The sequence below is a fragment of the Perissodus microlepis genome, chromosome 6 (genome assembly GCF_051167445.1).
Source record: "Perissodus microlepis isolate ML-2025 ecotype Zambia chromosome 6, ASM5116744v1, whole genome shotgun sequence".
Lineage (NCBI taxonomy): Eukaryota > Metazoa > Chordata > Actinopteri > Cichliformes > Cichlidae > Perissodus > Perissodus microlepis.
In genome coordinates, this window is record NC_140466.1 from 10,529,619 (window position 1) to 10,546,577 (window position 16,959).

Genomic DNA, 16,959 nt, shown 5'->3' on the forward strand with positions numbered 1-16,959 from the left:
CGCGAGGCGAGGCCTGCGAGAGCCTGTGGGATGCAGAGAGCGGCAGGTCTGTGTTCAGAGCCACGATGCCGCTCAAGACCTTCCGGGCTTACTCGAGCGCCCTGCGGTTCGACGACCAAGAGACCAGAGAGGCCAGGCGTCGCAACGACCGCGGTCAATACGACAAGCTGGCCCCGGTCAGAGCGGTGTGGGATGAGTGGTGCGGGCGCTTGCCTCTCATGTACCGACCGGGATCCGAGGTCACCGTGGACGAGAGACTGGTGCCGTTTAGAGGTTTGTGTGATGATGATGATGATGATGGGACGTATGGGATGGATACTCGGTTTTCCTCAATGTATTTTTTTTTGTACTTTTTGTATTTTTTTTGGGGGGGGGGGGGCGTTTTTCTCCCTGTGTGCTTGTGAAACTGAGATACGTTCTGAACTTTTTCACTCTCTTGGTGCATGTGTGTCCGACTGTCTCTCTGTGGTGATTTTTTTGTGTACTTTTATTTGGTTTTCTGCCTGCGTGTTTGTGAAACTCGGACACCTTCTGAACTCTCTCTTGGTTTCTTGTCGTATCACCCACAGGAAGGTGTCCGTTCAGGCAGTACATGCCCAGCAAACCGGCCAGGTACGGGATCAAGATATGGGTCGCGTGCGACGCCCGGTCCAGCTACGCGTGGAAAATGCAGGTGTACGCCGGCAAGCCCGACAAGCTCGGTCCTCCCGAAAAGAACCTGGCCGCCCGAGTGGTCATGGACCTCACCGAGGGACTGGCGCCTGGACGCAACGTCACCTGCGACAACTTCTTCACGTCGCGCGAGCTCGTGACGAGGCTTTTTCGCGAAAGAGGCCACACAATGCTGGGCACCCTCCGAGCCAACAGGCCCGAGATCCCCAGAGAGCTGCGCTGCATCAAGGGCAGGGCCGTCGGCTCCGCCGAGGCCGCGGTGCTCCGCGGCGGCCCGGACGGCTGGTCGCCCAACGCGGTCGTCCTGTCCTACGTGGCAAAGAAGAACAAGAACGTGCTGCTCCTCACCACCTCTCCCCGCTACGTCGGGCCCTCCAGGTCGCTGCTGGAGCCGAGCAGCAACCCCGGCGGCGGCCCCGCGAAACCCTCAATGGTGCTGCATTACAATCACACCAAGGGAGGCGTCGACAACCTAGACAAGGTTGTGGGGACCTACAGCTGCAGGAGAAAGACTTCTAGGTAGCCCGTGGCCCTTTTCCACAACATGGTGGACGTGGCGGCCTACAACGCATTCGTCCTCTGGAGGGAGATCCACCCGGACTGGATGTCGGGCAAACTCAACAAACGAAGGCTGTTCCTCGAGCGACTGGGCAAAGCGCTCGTTCTCCCGATGCTCGAGGCCAGGCGACGACGAGGAACGCGAGGAGGAAGGCAAGAAGGAGAGGCCTTCTCCGCTCCCGATTCCCGCTGCGACGAGCCGCGGGAAACCCCGGTCAAGAGGCAGAGGTTCCGCGTCTGTCCCAGGAGCAAGGACGTCAAGACCGATCGTTTGCTTCGCCTGCCGCGTGCATGTGTGCTCGAGGTGCGCGCTCACGTACTGCCCCAACTGCGCCGCGGCCCGCCCTCCGGTTTTGCGACGAGACCCCTCCGACGGCGAGCACCGGGGCCCACCGGTGTCCGCTTGACCCCTCTTTCTTTCTCTGTCTTTCTCTCTCTCCCTCTCCACCACCGAAGATGGTCGAGAAAAGCTACCTATTGACACAACGACTACTCGTAGGCCGAGCGCGTCTGCGTCGACGACTCGGGACATTTACGAGCTCTTTCTCCAAAGCTCACATCACTGGGAATGGACCCGTTCGGTCGCGACGGCAGCAACGACGGCGAGAACGGCGACGAGGGGATCCCGGTCTCCGAATCGGACCAATCAGAGAACGCGAACCGGGGGAGGAGCGATCGTTGCGGAAACCGAACGAGCGTCCCCGTGTTGTTCAGGGGTCACCCGGCAGTCGCTACTGGGACAGACACAAAAGAAACGCACCGGTTCAAGCCGTGGCTCCGTTTGACGGGACGTGCGCGTGTTCCGTTTGCAAAGCCGAGAAAACCCGCCGCGCTTCAAACGCCACCCCAGAAACAACGAGATACACAGCGAGAGACGTCTTCCGACACTATGCGTGGATTTTCGATCCGCGCGGCCGCCGTCGCGATCGATGGAGGGCTACAGACATTTAGGTGTCTTTGTCTGATGCTGCGACGAGACCCGCTTTAGCCGGGGGTCCGCCTGACCCCCACCTCCACCACCCCGAGCCGCCGCCGCAGCCCTTTTTCCCGTTTCGCCTGCGTGACCCCGCTCCCTGAGCGTTTTCTTTTTTTTTCTTTTGGTCCAGGCCCAGGGCTGCACATGGGTTAAATCTTTCAGTAGAAGACGGATTATATTGATAGAGTTTCTGTAAAAAGTCTACAGTGCTTAATTGTATAAACAACCAATTTGGGGCATGATTTATTCAACATATATTTTCAGTGTAGTTCAACATTTACTTGCGATCTGATTAGAAAGACTTTCCTTTAATGCTTTTCCTTTTTTCGTTTCTATGTAAAGTTTTTTGCTAGTTTACTAAAATGTTGGCAGCAAAAGCCTGGATCCAAGGATGCATCCTGCTTGTGTTACTGACATTATGTGGACAAACTGCTCACTGCCAAAGTCAATACAAAGGTAAGCAGAATAATAACTTGTACAGCTGGTTTGCCATGAATACATAAACATAACAAGTGTTCACCTATGTTGTAGTATAAATGACTTAATTTGAAGAAGATTTGTTTATAATATATTTTATTGTGTTTATTTAAATATATTTTTAGTGAACACATATGAACAACTAACCTAGTGTTGGACTTTGCCTCGTTCATCCAACATATCTGTTTTTGGAGTCAGGCTTTTTTTCAGTGAACATCTACAACAACTTTAATTTAAGTGGTCACCAGCATATAAAAGCTGCAAGTATGAGACTACAGAATCACTAGTGTCAGTGAACCTACCTGGAAAGCTTCAACTGTATCAGAGACTTTTCTCACTTTACCCTAAGACAAGTTTTTAAAAAGTCACGTCAGTCATGCACACTCCTTCAAATATTTCAGATGTTACCATTATTTTCCACAGACTCTACAAATCATGAAGAACTGAGAATCATCCTGGTTGGTAAAACAGGATCAGGAAAGAGTGCATCTGGAAACACCATTCTGGGGGATTCAAATGCTTTCAAAGAGGACATTTCACCTGAGTCTGTTACTGACGGCTGTCTCAGAAAAGAGGTAGAAAAAGGTGGAAGAAAAATTGTTGTGATTGACACTCCAGGGCTGTTTGACACAAGCAAAACACAAGATGAAGTGAAAGTAAAAATTGAGGAGTGCATTGAACAGTCAGTTCCTGGACCCCATGCTTTCCTTTTAGTCATCAGCCTGAAGTCAAGGTTCACACAAGAGGAACAGGATGCTGTCACGTGGATTGAAGATAACTTTGGTTCCGAAGCTTCCCTATACATCATAGTTCTGTTTACACATGGTGACCTGCTGCAGGATAAATCAGTGGAAGACTATTATAAAGAAAGCATACATCTTAGAACACTGATAAACAAGTGTGGAGGAAGGTACCATTCACTCATCAATAATCAGAAAGAAAGCAGAAAACAGGTCAAAAATCTTCTAGATAAAATAGAGGAAATGGTGGAATTGAATGGAGGAAGTCACTACACCAATGAGATGTATGAGACAGCCCAGAAGAGGCTTGAAGAAGAAAGGGAAAAGAGGAGGAGGGAGGAAGAGCAAAGAAAAAGGGAAGAAGAGGAGAGGATCAAATTAAACGAGTGGTGTAAATTGCTTGGTATCGCTTCCGTGGGATTATTTGGTACAGGAGCATACCTTTCATCATATGCTCTCATGGCAATAGGGGGAGCACTTGGATATTCTCAGTTAAATTGCACAATGGAAATGTTTACTTAAGTGTATGAGATAGGACCACTAAACCTACACCACTCCTCCAGCAAAGAAAAAAATAAGTCATGCATCCAGTGATGATTGTACTTTTTATTATATAATACTGTGGTGCGATTTCTGACCAATCACTTGACAGGGTTTGTGTTACATAAAACTGACTACTTAATAAACAAATAGTTTGTAGTCTGTTCATATAGCATATTTACTTTACTCTACTGAGTCATTTATATGATCCTTAGTATAACTCAACTTCTATCATCTTCTGTCATATAGACAGAGGAACTTGGAAGGAAATTAAAAAAAAAGATCCAGGAGTGAGTTTAGAAATAGTTTTCAGCAATCACTACTTGAACTACTACTTTGTTAATTTTAAAATAAAATTAAAATGTGCATGCTTTCTCTGTTAGGGGCAGGGGTTTGTTTATTCAAAGGTTTCTCAGTGTATAATTTTGCAACAATAAAATAAATGTTTAAATTATAATGGCTGGTTTTCATTTTCATACTTAGCCTCCCCAGTCAGTCATTCCTCATTGGTTTAAGTAGTGTTTTTCAGTGAAATTAATGTGTGTCGTGAAAGTTGCTGACCTAACAGCTCACTGCACACCCGAGGAAGCACTTGGACCGGTACTTTCAAAATAAAACATTTAAATATTTTGATAGATGAACGATTCCTGCACTGCAATTGAATTCAACAGTTGTTTCAAAACTGGTGAAGCTACCGCTGATACAAACCTATCACCTTCCTGCTGCTGCTGCTTCATATTAAAAGCTTCACAGCGCCAAACAAGCTGGAGGTTTTTTTGTGAAGTGCGGACAGAACTCGTTAGGAACTTTTGCAAACGTGGTGGAAATTAACAGAGGTATGTGGCAACCTGCCGAAACACTTGTTTTATAACGTCTCTTCACCATTAGTGAGTTAAAAGGGCCTGGTGTTATGTTCGTAAGGCTCCTGGCTGTGTTGCACAGCTCTTAGAAATAGATGTACGTCGTCTTTAGTGGTAACACCGTTTACCTTGACGTAGCATTTAGCCCGGATCACTTAGTTCATCAGCTTGTGTGCCCTGTGCGCAATCTCCATTAGGGGAGGAACAAGGTGTTTAATGTTTTGTCAACTGATAGCAGTAATAGTATTAGTAGAATATCAATTTAACAACAGTTCAGACTGCCAGCTTTGTACATTGGGCGATTGGTGCACGCGCATTTAAAGTTCTGTAAGTGAGCGAAGCGGGCGTTACTTGTTTTTTTCAAACATTTATCCGATCCGTGAAGCTCACCTTAATAAATTTTGCGTAAATAGTCACTATTAATTTAGGTTCGGAGGGAAGCATTTGTTGAATAATTTTACGTATTGTCAAATTGCTTCATATTTGTGTATGTGGATGGGTGCACGCATTTGTGAGTCCTCAGAAGTTACACACAAATGACTGTACACATTTCTAAATCTCAGTTTATGCCTGTGGATCATATTGTACGCCAGTGTATGTTCATAAACTTTTACTTGCTATCTGGTTTGAAAGACTTTCCTTTAACGTTTTTCCTTTTTTTCTTTTCTTGGTCAAGTTTTTGAGCGTTTACTGAAATGTTGGCAGCAAAAGCTTGGATCCAAGGATCCATCCTTATGTGGACAAACTGCTCACTGGCAAAATCAACACAAAGGTAAGTAGAATAAGAACTTGTATAGCCGGTTTGTCATGAATACATAAACATAACAAGTGTTCACATATGTTGCAGTATAAATGACTTCATTTGCAGAAAATTTGTTTATAACATGTTATAAACATATATTTTATTTAACACGTTATTAGCAAATTAGTTTCGTACTTTGCCTTGTTCATCTATAAAATCTGTTTTCTGGAGTCAGTTTAATGTTTCTGAATTTGAAAACATATATTTATGTATATAAAACAAATAAAGTTGAATGTTGTTTCTTAAGATGAACAGTCAAACTCACTTTAATGGCAAGTCTCAAGACTATACAGTGAAGTGCCTTCAGCCACTTATTTGTGCAGTTATTAACTTCTACAGTAACATTAAGAGGTTACTAGGACATAAAAACTGCAAGCACAGAATCACTGTCAAAAGTCGTGTCAGTCATGCACACTCCTTCACATAATTCAAATGTTATCATTAATTTTCCACAGACTCTGCATATCATAAAGAACTGAGACTCATCCTGGTCGGTAAAACAGGATCAGGAAAGAGTGCGTCTGGAAACACCATTCTGGGGGATACAAATGCTTTCAAAGAGGACATTTCACCTGAGTCTGTTACTGACAGCTGTCTCAGAAAAGAGGTAGACAAAAGTGGAAGAAAAATTGTTGTGATTGACACTCTGGGACTGTTTGGCACAAGCAAAACACAAGATGAAGTGAAAGCAAAAATTGAGGAGTGCATTGAACAGTCAGTTCCTGGACCCCATGCTTTCCTTTTAGTCATCAGCCTGAAGTCAAGGTTCACACAAGAGGAACAGGATGCTGTCACGTGGATTGAAGATAACTTTGGTTCCGAAGCTTCCCTATACATCATAGTTCTGTTTACACATGGTGACCTGCTGCAGGATAAATCAGTGGAAGACTATTATAAAGAAAGCATACATCTTAGAACACTGATAAACAAGTGTGGAGGAAGGTACCATTCACTCATCAATAATCAGAAAGAAAGCAGAAAACAGGTCAAAAATCTTCTAGATAAAATAGAGGAAATGGTGGAATTGAATGGAGGAAGTCACTACACCAATGAGATGTATGAGACAGCCCAGAAGAGGCTTGAAGAAGAAAGGTAAACGAGGAGGAGGGAGGAAGAGCAAAGAAAAAGGGAAGAAGAGGAGAGGATCAAATTAAAAGAGTGGTGTAAAATGATATTATATACATCTGCAGCACTTTTGGGTGCAGGGCTGTTTTATACCTCACCTTTTCTCGTGGCAGTAGCTTCAGGACTTGGCTTTAATTGCATAATAAGTATGCTTACTCGGGCCTTACACCTTTACAAAACAAAAAGGCCAATATATAATGGCTAACACACTGGGCATCAAATCTTTGTCATTTGGGATTAGGTGGTTTTAAATTACGTTTCAATTCACTTTATATTTACTTTATGTTGTGTTTATTTCTAATCTAATGTGACTGTTTTTTAATAGAGTATTTTTTGTCAAATCACAATTTAAGAATATGTGAAACAACTGTGAAACAGATTTGTAGATATATTAATATTTTAAATTCATCGCACCGTAACAATGTACCACAGTAGAACCATCCTCATTTAGTTCAGTTCAAATTTATGTATATAGTGCCAATTCAAAACCGCATTTTCCTCCAGGTGGTGTATATTCTAAGACAGTGTTTCCCAACCATTTGGAGCCACTGCACATATTTCACATTAGAAAAATCACACGGCACACCACCAAACAAATATGTAATTTTTCTCTGCACACCAGGCATAGTGAAATTGGCTTGATTTGAAAAAATAAGCTTTTATTTGTATATTTTGAAATAGGAATAGATATTAAATAATATTATTGTATATTATCTTACATTAAATCTGAAACATAATGCTACAAAATGTCTTTAGCTTTACTGTACATTTTTGCTGTGTGAAACAAACAGCGGTGGTAGGGAGCTGGAGTAAAGAGGATAACAGTGGAGGAATTATATCCTTGAACTTAATTATAGCACTTTCAGAAAGACCTCTAATGTCTCCGCCACTCATTTGTACTAGTTAGGGCACACTGAGCTACTTTTTATTAAGATGATTCATAAGCTTACACTCTTTGTAAGTGATGATATCTATTTAATTCTAGATTATATTTGGTTGGTTTTTTAAGTGTATCAGTTCAACAGTAGAGTTGCAGACTTTCTGAATTATTCTGTAGCACACCATTCAGTGGCAAAGATGAAGTGACAGTAAACACTGAGGAGTGTATTGAGCAATCAGTTCTTGGACATCACACTTTCCTTTTAGTGATCAGTCTGAACTGAGGTTCAGACAAGAGTAGCAGGACACTGTGAAGCGGATTCAGGATACTGTTGTTGCAGATGCTTCCACATAAACCATAGTCCTGCTTACAGATGCTGTTTTGCTTGAGGGTAAATCCTTTGATGGTTATGTGAAAGAGAACAAAAATTTAAAGAAACTAATATGTGACTCAGAGAAGATATTCTCTCTTTAATGACCCGAGTTAGAATCGATTCCAAGTCAGGGAAATTCTAGGTTAAACAGAGAACATAGTAATATTCAATGGATGGTATTACTACATCAATAAGATAGGAAACCTAGAGTAAATGTGCAGGGGGAAGCAAAGACTAGAGCGAGGACTTGCCAGGGACCTTTTGGTGTAGAAGCATGTTGCCCCTCATATGTTCTGGTGACATTAGTTGAAGCACTTGGACACATTCAATTAAATGGCACAATGGACCTTTTTCCTTAGGTATGAGTTCTATGATGGAAAAAAGTGAAAATAATGGCTAAGAATGTGGCAAATAATAACTTTCAATAACATGTACTTTTAAAATGTTTGTGCATTCCATCCATCCGCATGAAAGTAATTTTTGAATACACTTGTTTTCCATTCTTATTTACCTATTGACTGTTTGTTTATAGTTTCGCTTTTTTTGTCAATTAAAATGGGAAACAAAAAAGAGACTGATCGTGGCTCAAGAGTTGGCAGTTCATCTTGTAATCGGAAGGTTGCCAGTTCGAGCCCCGGCTCGCACAGTCTCGGTCGTTGTGTCCTTGGGCAAGACACTTCACCTACTGCCTACTGGTGATGACCAGAGGGGCCGATGGCGTGATATGGCAGCCTACCCCAGGGCAGCTGTGGCTACAACTGTAGCTTGTCTTCACCAGTGTGTGAATGAATAGTGGAATTGTAAAGTGCTTTGAGGGTCTTGAAAAGCGCTACATAAATGCAATCTGTCATTATTATTACTTCAAATACCAAACATCTACCAAAGTAAAACCATTTTCATCTGTACTGACCTACAACTCTAGGCTCAGACAGATCCTTTTCTTTTATTTTAAATTTCTTTACATTTATATTTTAAAAAGAATAAGATGCACTTGAGAGATATTCTTGACCCCCTCATGCTCCTTTAAAAAGAGAGCAAAGTCATTATAGAGTTATTGTAAAATATATACATTTTATATAAATAATAAAATATTCTTATGCGATTAAATGAGAAACCTTAATATTTTTGTTGGTTTGCTATGAAAACTTCTCAGCAATGTCTAAACACAAACCTGTTAACCATATTTAGAGGGCTGCGGACAGCCTACACAGACAGTTTTCACATTTCAAACTGAAGACAATACAAGGAAATGGGAAGCCCCCAGTGCCTAGGCTTCCAGAAGTTTCCCACAAAACTAATGTGAAATGTGTCGAGACACAGTCTACGTTTGTCTTGTCTAAGTTCAGAACTCAGGTCTGAAAAAACTGACTTGGCCACCTGGGACATATAAAGGAAGATTTGAAGTAATGGCTGAAGGTAAGATCATCTCTCTGAACTAGTTTAAAAATGCACTAATTATTTAATTAGTCTAGGATGTGATATTGATACACTGAAAAGGGCAAAAGAGGCAAAGTCAAAAAGATACAGACCTTCTTAAAGATGTCAGTGACTAATCTTACCTTTTTTCTCTCTCAATGGTGTAACTTGTGACAGAAATACAACTCAGAGAAAAGAAGCAGAAAACTCTACCTCGGTCTGATGGGTGTGGTCTGAAAAACTTTGATGGTATGCTCCTTCATTTTCTCTCTAGTCACTCGACTCTACTAGTAGCTGTTCTACTCTAATTTCAGTAATTATGTATCAGAATCAGAATACTTTACTAATCCCAGGGGAAATTATTTTGTCACAGATCACAGGAGCTCCAAGACAGTAAGAACAGTAACTAACAACAATATATAAATGTTGTTTTGTTTACTATTATTATTTTTTTAAAAACAACAACAACAAATGAATGACTAGTATATTTCAAGGAAAATATGCTAAAGGCTTTTTTTTCTCCAGACAGTCCAGAGATTAAATTAAAAAAACAACAAAAAAAAACAAAAAAACCCACACTAACTTAAGACTAACAAGGCAGAAAAGAAAGGATTCATTTTTTTTTTGTAAATGCCAGTAATTCTGTGTCTGTTGTTTCTACCACAGGTCTGGATTTGTCTGGAGGTTTGAGGATAGTCTTAGTGGGAAAGACTGGATCAGGGAAGAGTGCAACAGGAAACACTATCCTTGGAAGAATTGCCTTCAAAGAGGATCCCAGCCCTGTGTCTGTGACCAAACACTGTGAGATGCAGAGTGGGGAAGTGGATGGGACTTTGGTGCAGGTTATTGACACTCCGGGTCTGTTTGATACAGGCATCTCAGAGGAAGAATTAAAAGTCAGAATAGAGGAGTGTGTCAAAATGTCAGTTCCTGGCCCTCATGGTTTCCTACTGGTAATCCGGCTTGGAGTAAGGTTCACGGAGGAGGAAAGAAATGCTGTTAAGTGGATCCAAGATAACTTTGGAGACGATGCTTCCATGTACACAATCATGCTGTTTACGTGTAAAGACCAAGCTAAAGCTGACAATGCTCTGAAGGAGTGCAAGGAGCTGCGGAGACTCTCGATCACATTTGGACGCAGATATCATGCTTTCAACAACACTGACGTGGATGACCGCGTACAGGTAAAAGAGCTGATCAACATGATCAAGGAAATGGTACAGGATAACGGCGGTAAGCACTACACGAATGAAATGTATGAGAAAGCCCAGAGGAAACTGAGAGAGGAGGAGGAGCGGAGGAAGCAAGAGGAGGAACAGAAGAAAGAGGAGGAAAGGAAAATATGGGATGCAGAGAGACAGAAGCAGGAGGAAAAGAAAATCAGGAAGAAAAAGGTTCAAAGAAAGAATATACGTGTGGCCGCAGCTTCTGCTGTTGTCTTGGTGTTTGCTGGGGTGGTCATTGCAGTGGGAGCTAACACCACAGTGGCCCTGGCTCTAGGCGCCCCTGCACTTGTCCTGGGAATCTTATGCGGTTTATCTGCCATTTTCATTTGGAAAGGCATAAAATGCAAGGCTAAAGCAAGCGTGCCTGTATAACAAGATGGAGGGTAGTGGCAAGGATATGGTTTGGCTACAGTTTGTGTCACTGAATAAAAAACAGAAATATTCCATATACAGTATTAGTATCCCACACATTATGGTTTGGAACGATGCGTAAGTGACTTGTTTAGGTTCTGTTTCTGTTTCAAAACAAGTATGTGAATTTAAAGCTAATAGTAAACAAATGGTATGAAATGTACTTGTTTGTCTTTTTTATCGTTTAAATCTTATATATGAATGTGAGTATCACTTCTTTTGGCTCATTAGTAGGATTCAAAATAATTAATATTAAAACCCAAATGTAAAAAGATTTTTCACCTATGGATTATACCTTGGTAACTTATAACTGTTAAAATGCACAGACACTGACACACTGCTTCCTTTACTTTTTATTAGTAGCATTCTGAGCTCATTTCCCCAAAGGAAATGAGAAACAATGGTAGACGTCCATTGACCCATCACGTCTGCGGAAACAAAGCAAGTCCTCATTGTCCTGCCACTACAACAATGTCAGTGCATACCATCAGTACAAACATGACCAGCACAGATGTTAAATGAATGGTAGTCAGTTTCTGTCAGCCATAAAAGGATCAAAGTAAGGACACTGCTACTTGTTCTGCAATTAAGAACAAAACACACTGAAGCTGAACATTATTTATTTAAAATTACAAATGAAAGGAGGCTCAGTATCAAATAACGGGTGTGTTCAGATGTGAAAAGGTTGTAAACTGAGTTGTGGTGCTTCAAATGTACAGGTTATATTTTAAATGCCAACTACACCTACAACCTGTATTACAGGTTAGATTGGTCTATTTAGAATAGAATAGAATAGAATAGAATAGAATAGAATAATCCTTTAATTGTCCCACAAGGGGGAAATTTGGTTGTAACAGCAGCCAGAAAGACACATATACAAACAAACAGTACACAGGACACAGAACAGAAACATACACAATTTTTCTTACATATTTACATTAAGGACAATGGTTACTATATACAGAGAGTACTGTACAGTTATTAAATTAAATAAAAATAACTACCGATAAGAGGCAAACCAGGTTGTAGAGCGAATCGGTTAATTAACTTATTGCAGTTACAGCGCAGATGTAAACATCTATGATTGTTGGGAGCAGTTCTGATTGTACAGTCTGACAGCTGCAGGGAGGAAGGACCTGCGGAAACGCTCCTTCATGCATCTAGGATGCAGCAGTCTGTTTGAGTCTGGTCTGTTTGAGTAATACCTGCAATGGAAAGAGTGTTATGTATTATTTGCTAATGAATCTTACAAGAAAACTTGTACCAAGAATCATTTCTTGTTTCAGTTTCATTTGTCATAAGTGCGGTTTGTTTAGTTATTATGCATTTTGTGTCTATTTCCATCCATTTATGCCAAGAAGACCATATGACCTTTCATATAGCCTAAACCAGACATAGTGTAAAATCAAATTATTTTAATGCTGTTTGAATGTGATATCATAACACGGTAATTTAGCTGTCAGCCAGTGTATGATTAGTGTTGTATATCGGCAAGACTGATGAATTTCAACTTGGAGGTTTTTGCACAGTCTTGGCGGTGGGGCATGAGCAAAAAAGAACTAATGACATTCTGGTACAGAGTGGATGACTTTATTTAAAACAATGAAAGAAGGCATTAGCACAAGAAATGGCATTGATTTTAGTGGAAAATGTACTTTCAAATGCCCTTTTATAGTAAAATGAAATATAAAACTGTAAATCAGATCATACATTAAATTTAAAAACAAAAAACCCAATCCCGACAAGAATTTACAGTAAATATCTATAATGAACCGTAAGTATCAGATGACTTCAGATGACTTCAGGTACATAGTCCAGCTGTCTATCATTACACAACAGATGATTTGAATAAGTCGCACCCTTCAAGAAAAACAAATTGAAAAAAGAAAAAGAAAAACTATTTAAAAAGTGCTGTAAATGTTGTAATACAATACAAAGATGAGAGAGTAGTGACAATGCAGATTAAAATATGATTAAGTGATGTTGAATCATTTTCTTTTTGCTTCACCTCTACATAACTATATGTTTTTAATAAATATTCTCTTTTTTTTGATTATCTATGGAAACAAACTATTGCATGATAAAAAAAAAAAAAGCATTATGAAATAAACCATACACTAAACCTGATGATCTTCATAAAGTTTAAAACAGCAGGTATAATATCAAGCGTGAATTTGTCCTTGTATACAAAAAGCCTCTTCTTCATAAAGAGACTTCATAAAGGTCATGGCTTGGCATAACTTAGCTGTTCTCTATTTTAGGTCTGATCCAGCCCCCAATGCCTTTAACAATCCCTGCTCCTACAAACATTAATAGAGGCCGAACGGATGCGACTGCTGCTTCCTCTGCAATTACAGCAGCACCAACTGCAGGTGCAGCAGCTGCTGCTCCTGCCGCTCCAGCCACAAGCAAATAATTACCTGCAGAGTTCAATGTGTCTCCACATTTGCGCCACCATTTGTTCCAATTCATCTGTTCCTGGGCCTTTTCGTATTTGCTGCCGGTGTAATGGTTCCCATTTAATTGCACTGTCTGATCTATCTTTTCAAACAGATCAGCTACCTGAGTGCGATTTTTCTTGCATGTGTTGTCAAATACAACATACCCAGCTTTACACTCAGCGATGAGCTCCTTCAGATCAGGACTTTGCTCTAAGTAGTTTTCAATGGATGTTTCTTTTAACTGATCACCCCTTGTGAAAAGCACTGCTGTATACTTTGAGGCTTCATCCCCAAAGTTTTCTTTGATCCATTTAACAGCACTCTTCTCTTCTTTTGTGAAGCGCACATCCAATCTGATCACTAGCAGAAACATATGGGGTCCTGGGACAGACAGCATTATACATTTTTCTATTTCCTTTTTCAGTTCCTCTTCTTTAATTGATGTGTCAAAGATTCCAGGGGTGTCAACAACACTCACAGTTCTTTCATCAAAATGTCCAGTCTCTTTCTTACACATCTTTGTTACAGAAGATGGAGATATTTCTTCGTCAAAAGCTTTGTAACCCAGGATAGTATTCCCTGTTGCACTCTTTCCTGAGCCAGTTTTCCCCAGCAGAACAATCCTCAAGTCGCAGATCACTGGAGAGGAGTCTGTGGGGATAAATTTTAAAAATCAAAACAACTCATGGGTTCCAGATCAGGTTACATAAGCAGTGTTAGAAAATGCATGCATGCATAAAAGTAAAAATAGCAACCTTCTGTTATGGTTAAACCCATCTTGCTGTAGGGAAAAAGAGGAAAAAGAAAAACCACAAAACCTTTCTTCTACAGCAGGTATGTTTGTACTGAGGCGTGCCAGTCACCCTCTATAGTTCTTTGTCTCTGGCTTTTTCCAACACAGTGTTTTCCAGTAAAATGAAACTCTTGCTCACCACAGTGGGTTTCAGTGAAACGAAACTATTCAGCTATGACAAACATGTTTAAAGAAGATCTGGAAACTCATTTCCATTTTTTTCACTTATGTGTCCAGTCATTGATTGACAAAATGATGAAATAAAATAAATAAAAACAAAAATACATGGATGTGCAAATAAAACAGAAACATATTACAGGCACTGAACTAAAATTACAACTCAAACAATGCCTGCAGTTTTTCATGTCCAGGAGCTCAAAGGAATAAGCTTTTCTGGAATCTGCTGATAAAACAGCATAAAAACCTCTGAAGAAAGGTCAGCAACAGAGTAGCCCCAATTCTTGGCTTCTCTCTCTATCCATAGAATTGCAAAACATATATCATAATCTATGTTATTATATTTTATGCTATTTAATTACATTTCACATCATGGTAAAGCTACTTTTTTATGTGTGCAAGTGGTTTTATGGTGTTCTTAGTATATTTTAATTATAATTTAATGTTAAGTATACCTTTACAACTTCAACTGCACCAAGCAGGAGGAACACACCTAATCCCATTGTATCCTGAATACAATGACGACAAAAGGCTTTCATTTCTGTACTAAACACTGTTTCCCAGGCTGTGGGCGGTAGTGATCTTTATTATTGAGGGAGCTCTTTGCAGACACCTTGCATTGTCAATATTAATGATATTTGGTACAAATATAAAAAACAAACATAACAAAGTAAATGTTATAAAAGCTGAGACTTATATGTCTAAATGTCAACAATTTGCTCTTAAATGTGGCCCTTTTTACCATTTTTTCTGATATTGTGGGAATTAAGTATGAACCAACCAAATGCAAAAGGGCCACTTTCACTCAAATAATAGAACAAGACAACTGTGTCATGTAAAACCTTTACATCAACACTGATTATTAACTGGGGTAATGGGTTATTCCTATAAGTAATTTCTGTATACTGGTAGGTGGAAATCTGTTCTGAATATGGAGTCAGATTTTCACATCTTAAATGTTTTTTTTTTTCAAAAGTGTTAGCAAACATTTCTCTGCTAACACATGTGACATGTGTACCTGTTATTTGTATGTGTCTTTATTGCTGTGAGACACGTCAAATATGGATTTAGTTTAGTTTTTCCTATCATCAGTGTGCAGTTTACCCTCATAGCAGGCACTGCACACTGTCAGCTCATACAAACATTACCAGACACAGCATTACTCTAATTTCATACTAAAATTTAAATTAAACAAATAACTAAATTAAACTGCACTAAATTACCTGTTACATGGTGTATTAAATTGCCTTCGTTATCACTCATTTTGTCACTTTAACACTAATTTTATGTAGAGTTATAACTGCACCAAAGGTCTAAAAGCTGATTCGATTTTAAGGTAATTAATTCAGAGACAGTGATTATACTCGCAGAAAGTGTGGCGTTATTTAGCAGGTTTAATTTGAGCTGGTAAAGGAGTTTGTGAAAAGATGGGTGAAGAAGCAGTGACAACAAACACAGGACCTCATGTTGAAACAATGAAACCAGCTGTGTCAGAAGGAGTATAAGTCTGTGGTCGGCATGAAGCTGGACACTCTGGTGACAGTGGCAGAGAAGAGGACCTTAAAGAAACTGATGGACATTATGAACAATGCCGGGCATCCTCTGCACACGGTCGTAAACAATCAGAGGAGCCTATTCAGCGACAGGCTGCTTCTCCCAAAGTCAAAAACCAACAGACTTAAAAACTCCTTTGTCCCACACGCTATCAGACTGTTTAACTCCTCACTGGAGGGGAGAGGGAGGAGAAACAGGGGGACAAGGGAGGGTGGGAACAACTGAGTTGTAGGTGCTTTTCTACACTGTGCAATATTTGTTTTTTGTTTTGTCTTTTTTCTTATATTTGACTGTGCAATAATCACTGTGCAATATACTCACTCAAATGAGCAATCCTATTTATCCATATTGTATATTCTGTATCTATATATGTGTATATGTGTATATATGGTGTATTTATGCTTATATCCTTACTCTCATTCCCCTTAATGTATCTGTAACATGCAACTTCTTTCGGTGCTTTGCTACTGGAAACTGAATTTCCCGGAGGAACCCACCCGAGGGATAAATAAAGTTTCATCTAATCTAATCTAATCTAATCTAATCTAATCTAATCTAATCTAATCTAAAGTCAGTGCGAAAAGGATGCTGTTAAAACTGTTAATAGGATGTCACCATCAGGAAAGCCTGCGAAGCACGGAAATGATTAGAACATAGGCCTCAAATGGACCTTATGCCAGTGTGGTAGTGTTAGCAGTGTCTCTAATGCCATCTAGTGGCTGGCTGATCATAGAAAAACTTATAATTTAAACTCCCATAAAAAACAAAACTAGTGCTCAAAAAACATCTTTTTGTTTTTTAAAAATATAAAAACATTTTGTTACAAAATATATAATTTAATATGACACTTTTAGTTCTTATTAGAGTTTTTCCATTTCTGTAGTATCCCACTACAGTCAGTTTGGCATATGCTAATGAGCTTCAAACTACTCCCTGAC

The 16,959-nt window shown here is 40.2% G+C and overlaps 4 protein-coding genes across 4 annotated transcripts; 3 read left to right on the forward strand and 1 right to left on the reverse strand.

The window, feature by feature from the left end:
• The first annotated feature begins 2,568 nt into the window (after positions 1–2,568).
• Positions 2,569–3,945, forward strand: LOC146385121 (GTPase IMAP family member 9-like). The gene is made up of 2 exons (XM_084930700.1): positions 2,569–2,662; positions 3,107–3,945. Exons 1-2 carry the CDS (start codon positions 2,569–2,571, stop codon positions 3,943–3,945), a joined length of 933 nt encoding a protein of 310 aa, XP_084786826.1.
• A 555-nt stretch (positions 3,946–4,500) lies between these two features.
• LOC146385122 (GTPase IMAP family member 9-like) lies at positions 4,501–8,281 on the forward strand. Its single transcript, XM_084929920.1, has 4 exons — positions 4,501–4,563; positions 4,709–4,799; positions 5,500–5,595; positions 6,081–8,281. Exons 1-4 carry the CDS (start codon positions 4,501–4,503, stop codon positions 6,719–6,721), a joined length of 891 nt encoding a protein of 296 aa, XP_084786046.1. The 3' UTR covers positions 6,722–8,281.
• A 78-nt stretch (positions 8,282–8,359) lies between these two features.
• Positions 8,360–11,328, forward strand: LOC146385123 (GTPase IMAP family member 9-like). The gene is made up of 3 exons (XM_084930699.1): positions 8,360–9,419; positions 9,597–9,668; positions 10,086–11,328. The coding sequence occupies exons 1-3, from the start codon at positions 9,410–9,412 to the stop codon at positions 11,015–11,017; spliced, it is 1,014 nt and encodes a 337-aa protein (XP_084786825.1). The 5' UTR covers positions 8,360–9,409; the 3' UTR covers positions 11,018–11,328.
• Positions 11,329–11,754: 426 nt separating this feature from the next.
• LOC146385124 (GTPase IMAP family member 4-like) lies at positions 11,755–14,538 on the reverse strand. Its single transcript, XM_084930702.1, has 2 exons — positions 14,253–14,538; positions 11,755–14,148 (listed from the first exon to the last, which is right to left on the reverse strand). The coding sequence occupies exons 1-2, from the start codon at positions 14,272–14,274 to the stop codon at positions 13,298–13,300; spliced, it is 873 nt and encodes a 290-aa protein (XP_084786828.1). The 5' UTR covers positions 14,275–14,538; the 3' UTR covers positions 11,755–13,297.
• Positions 14,539–16,959: the final 2,421 nt, after the last annotated feature.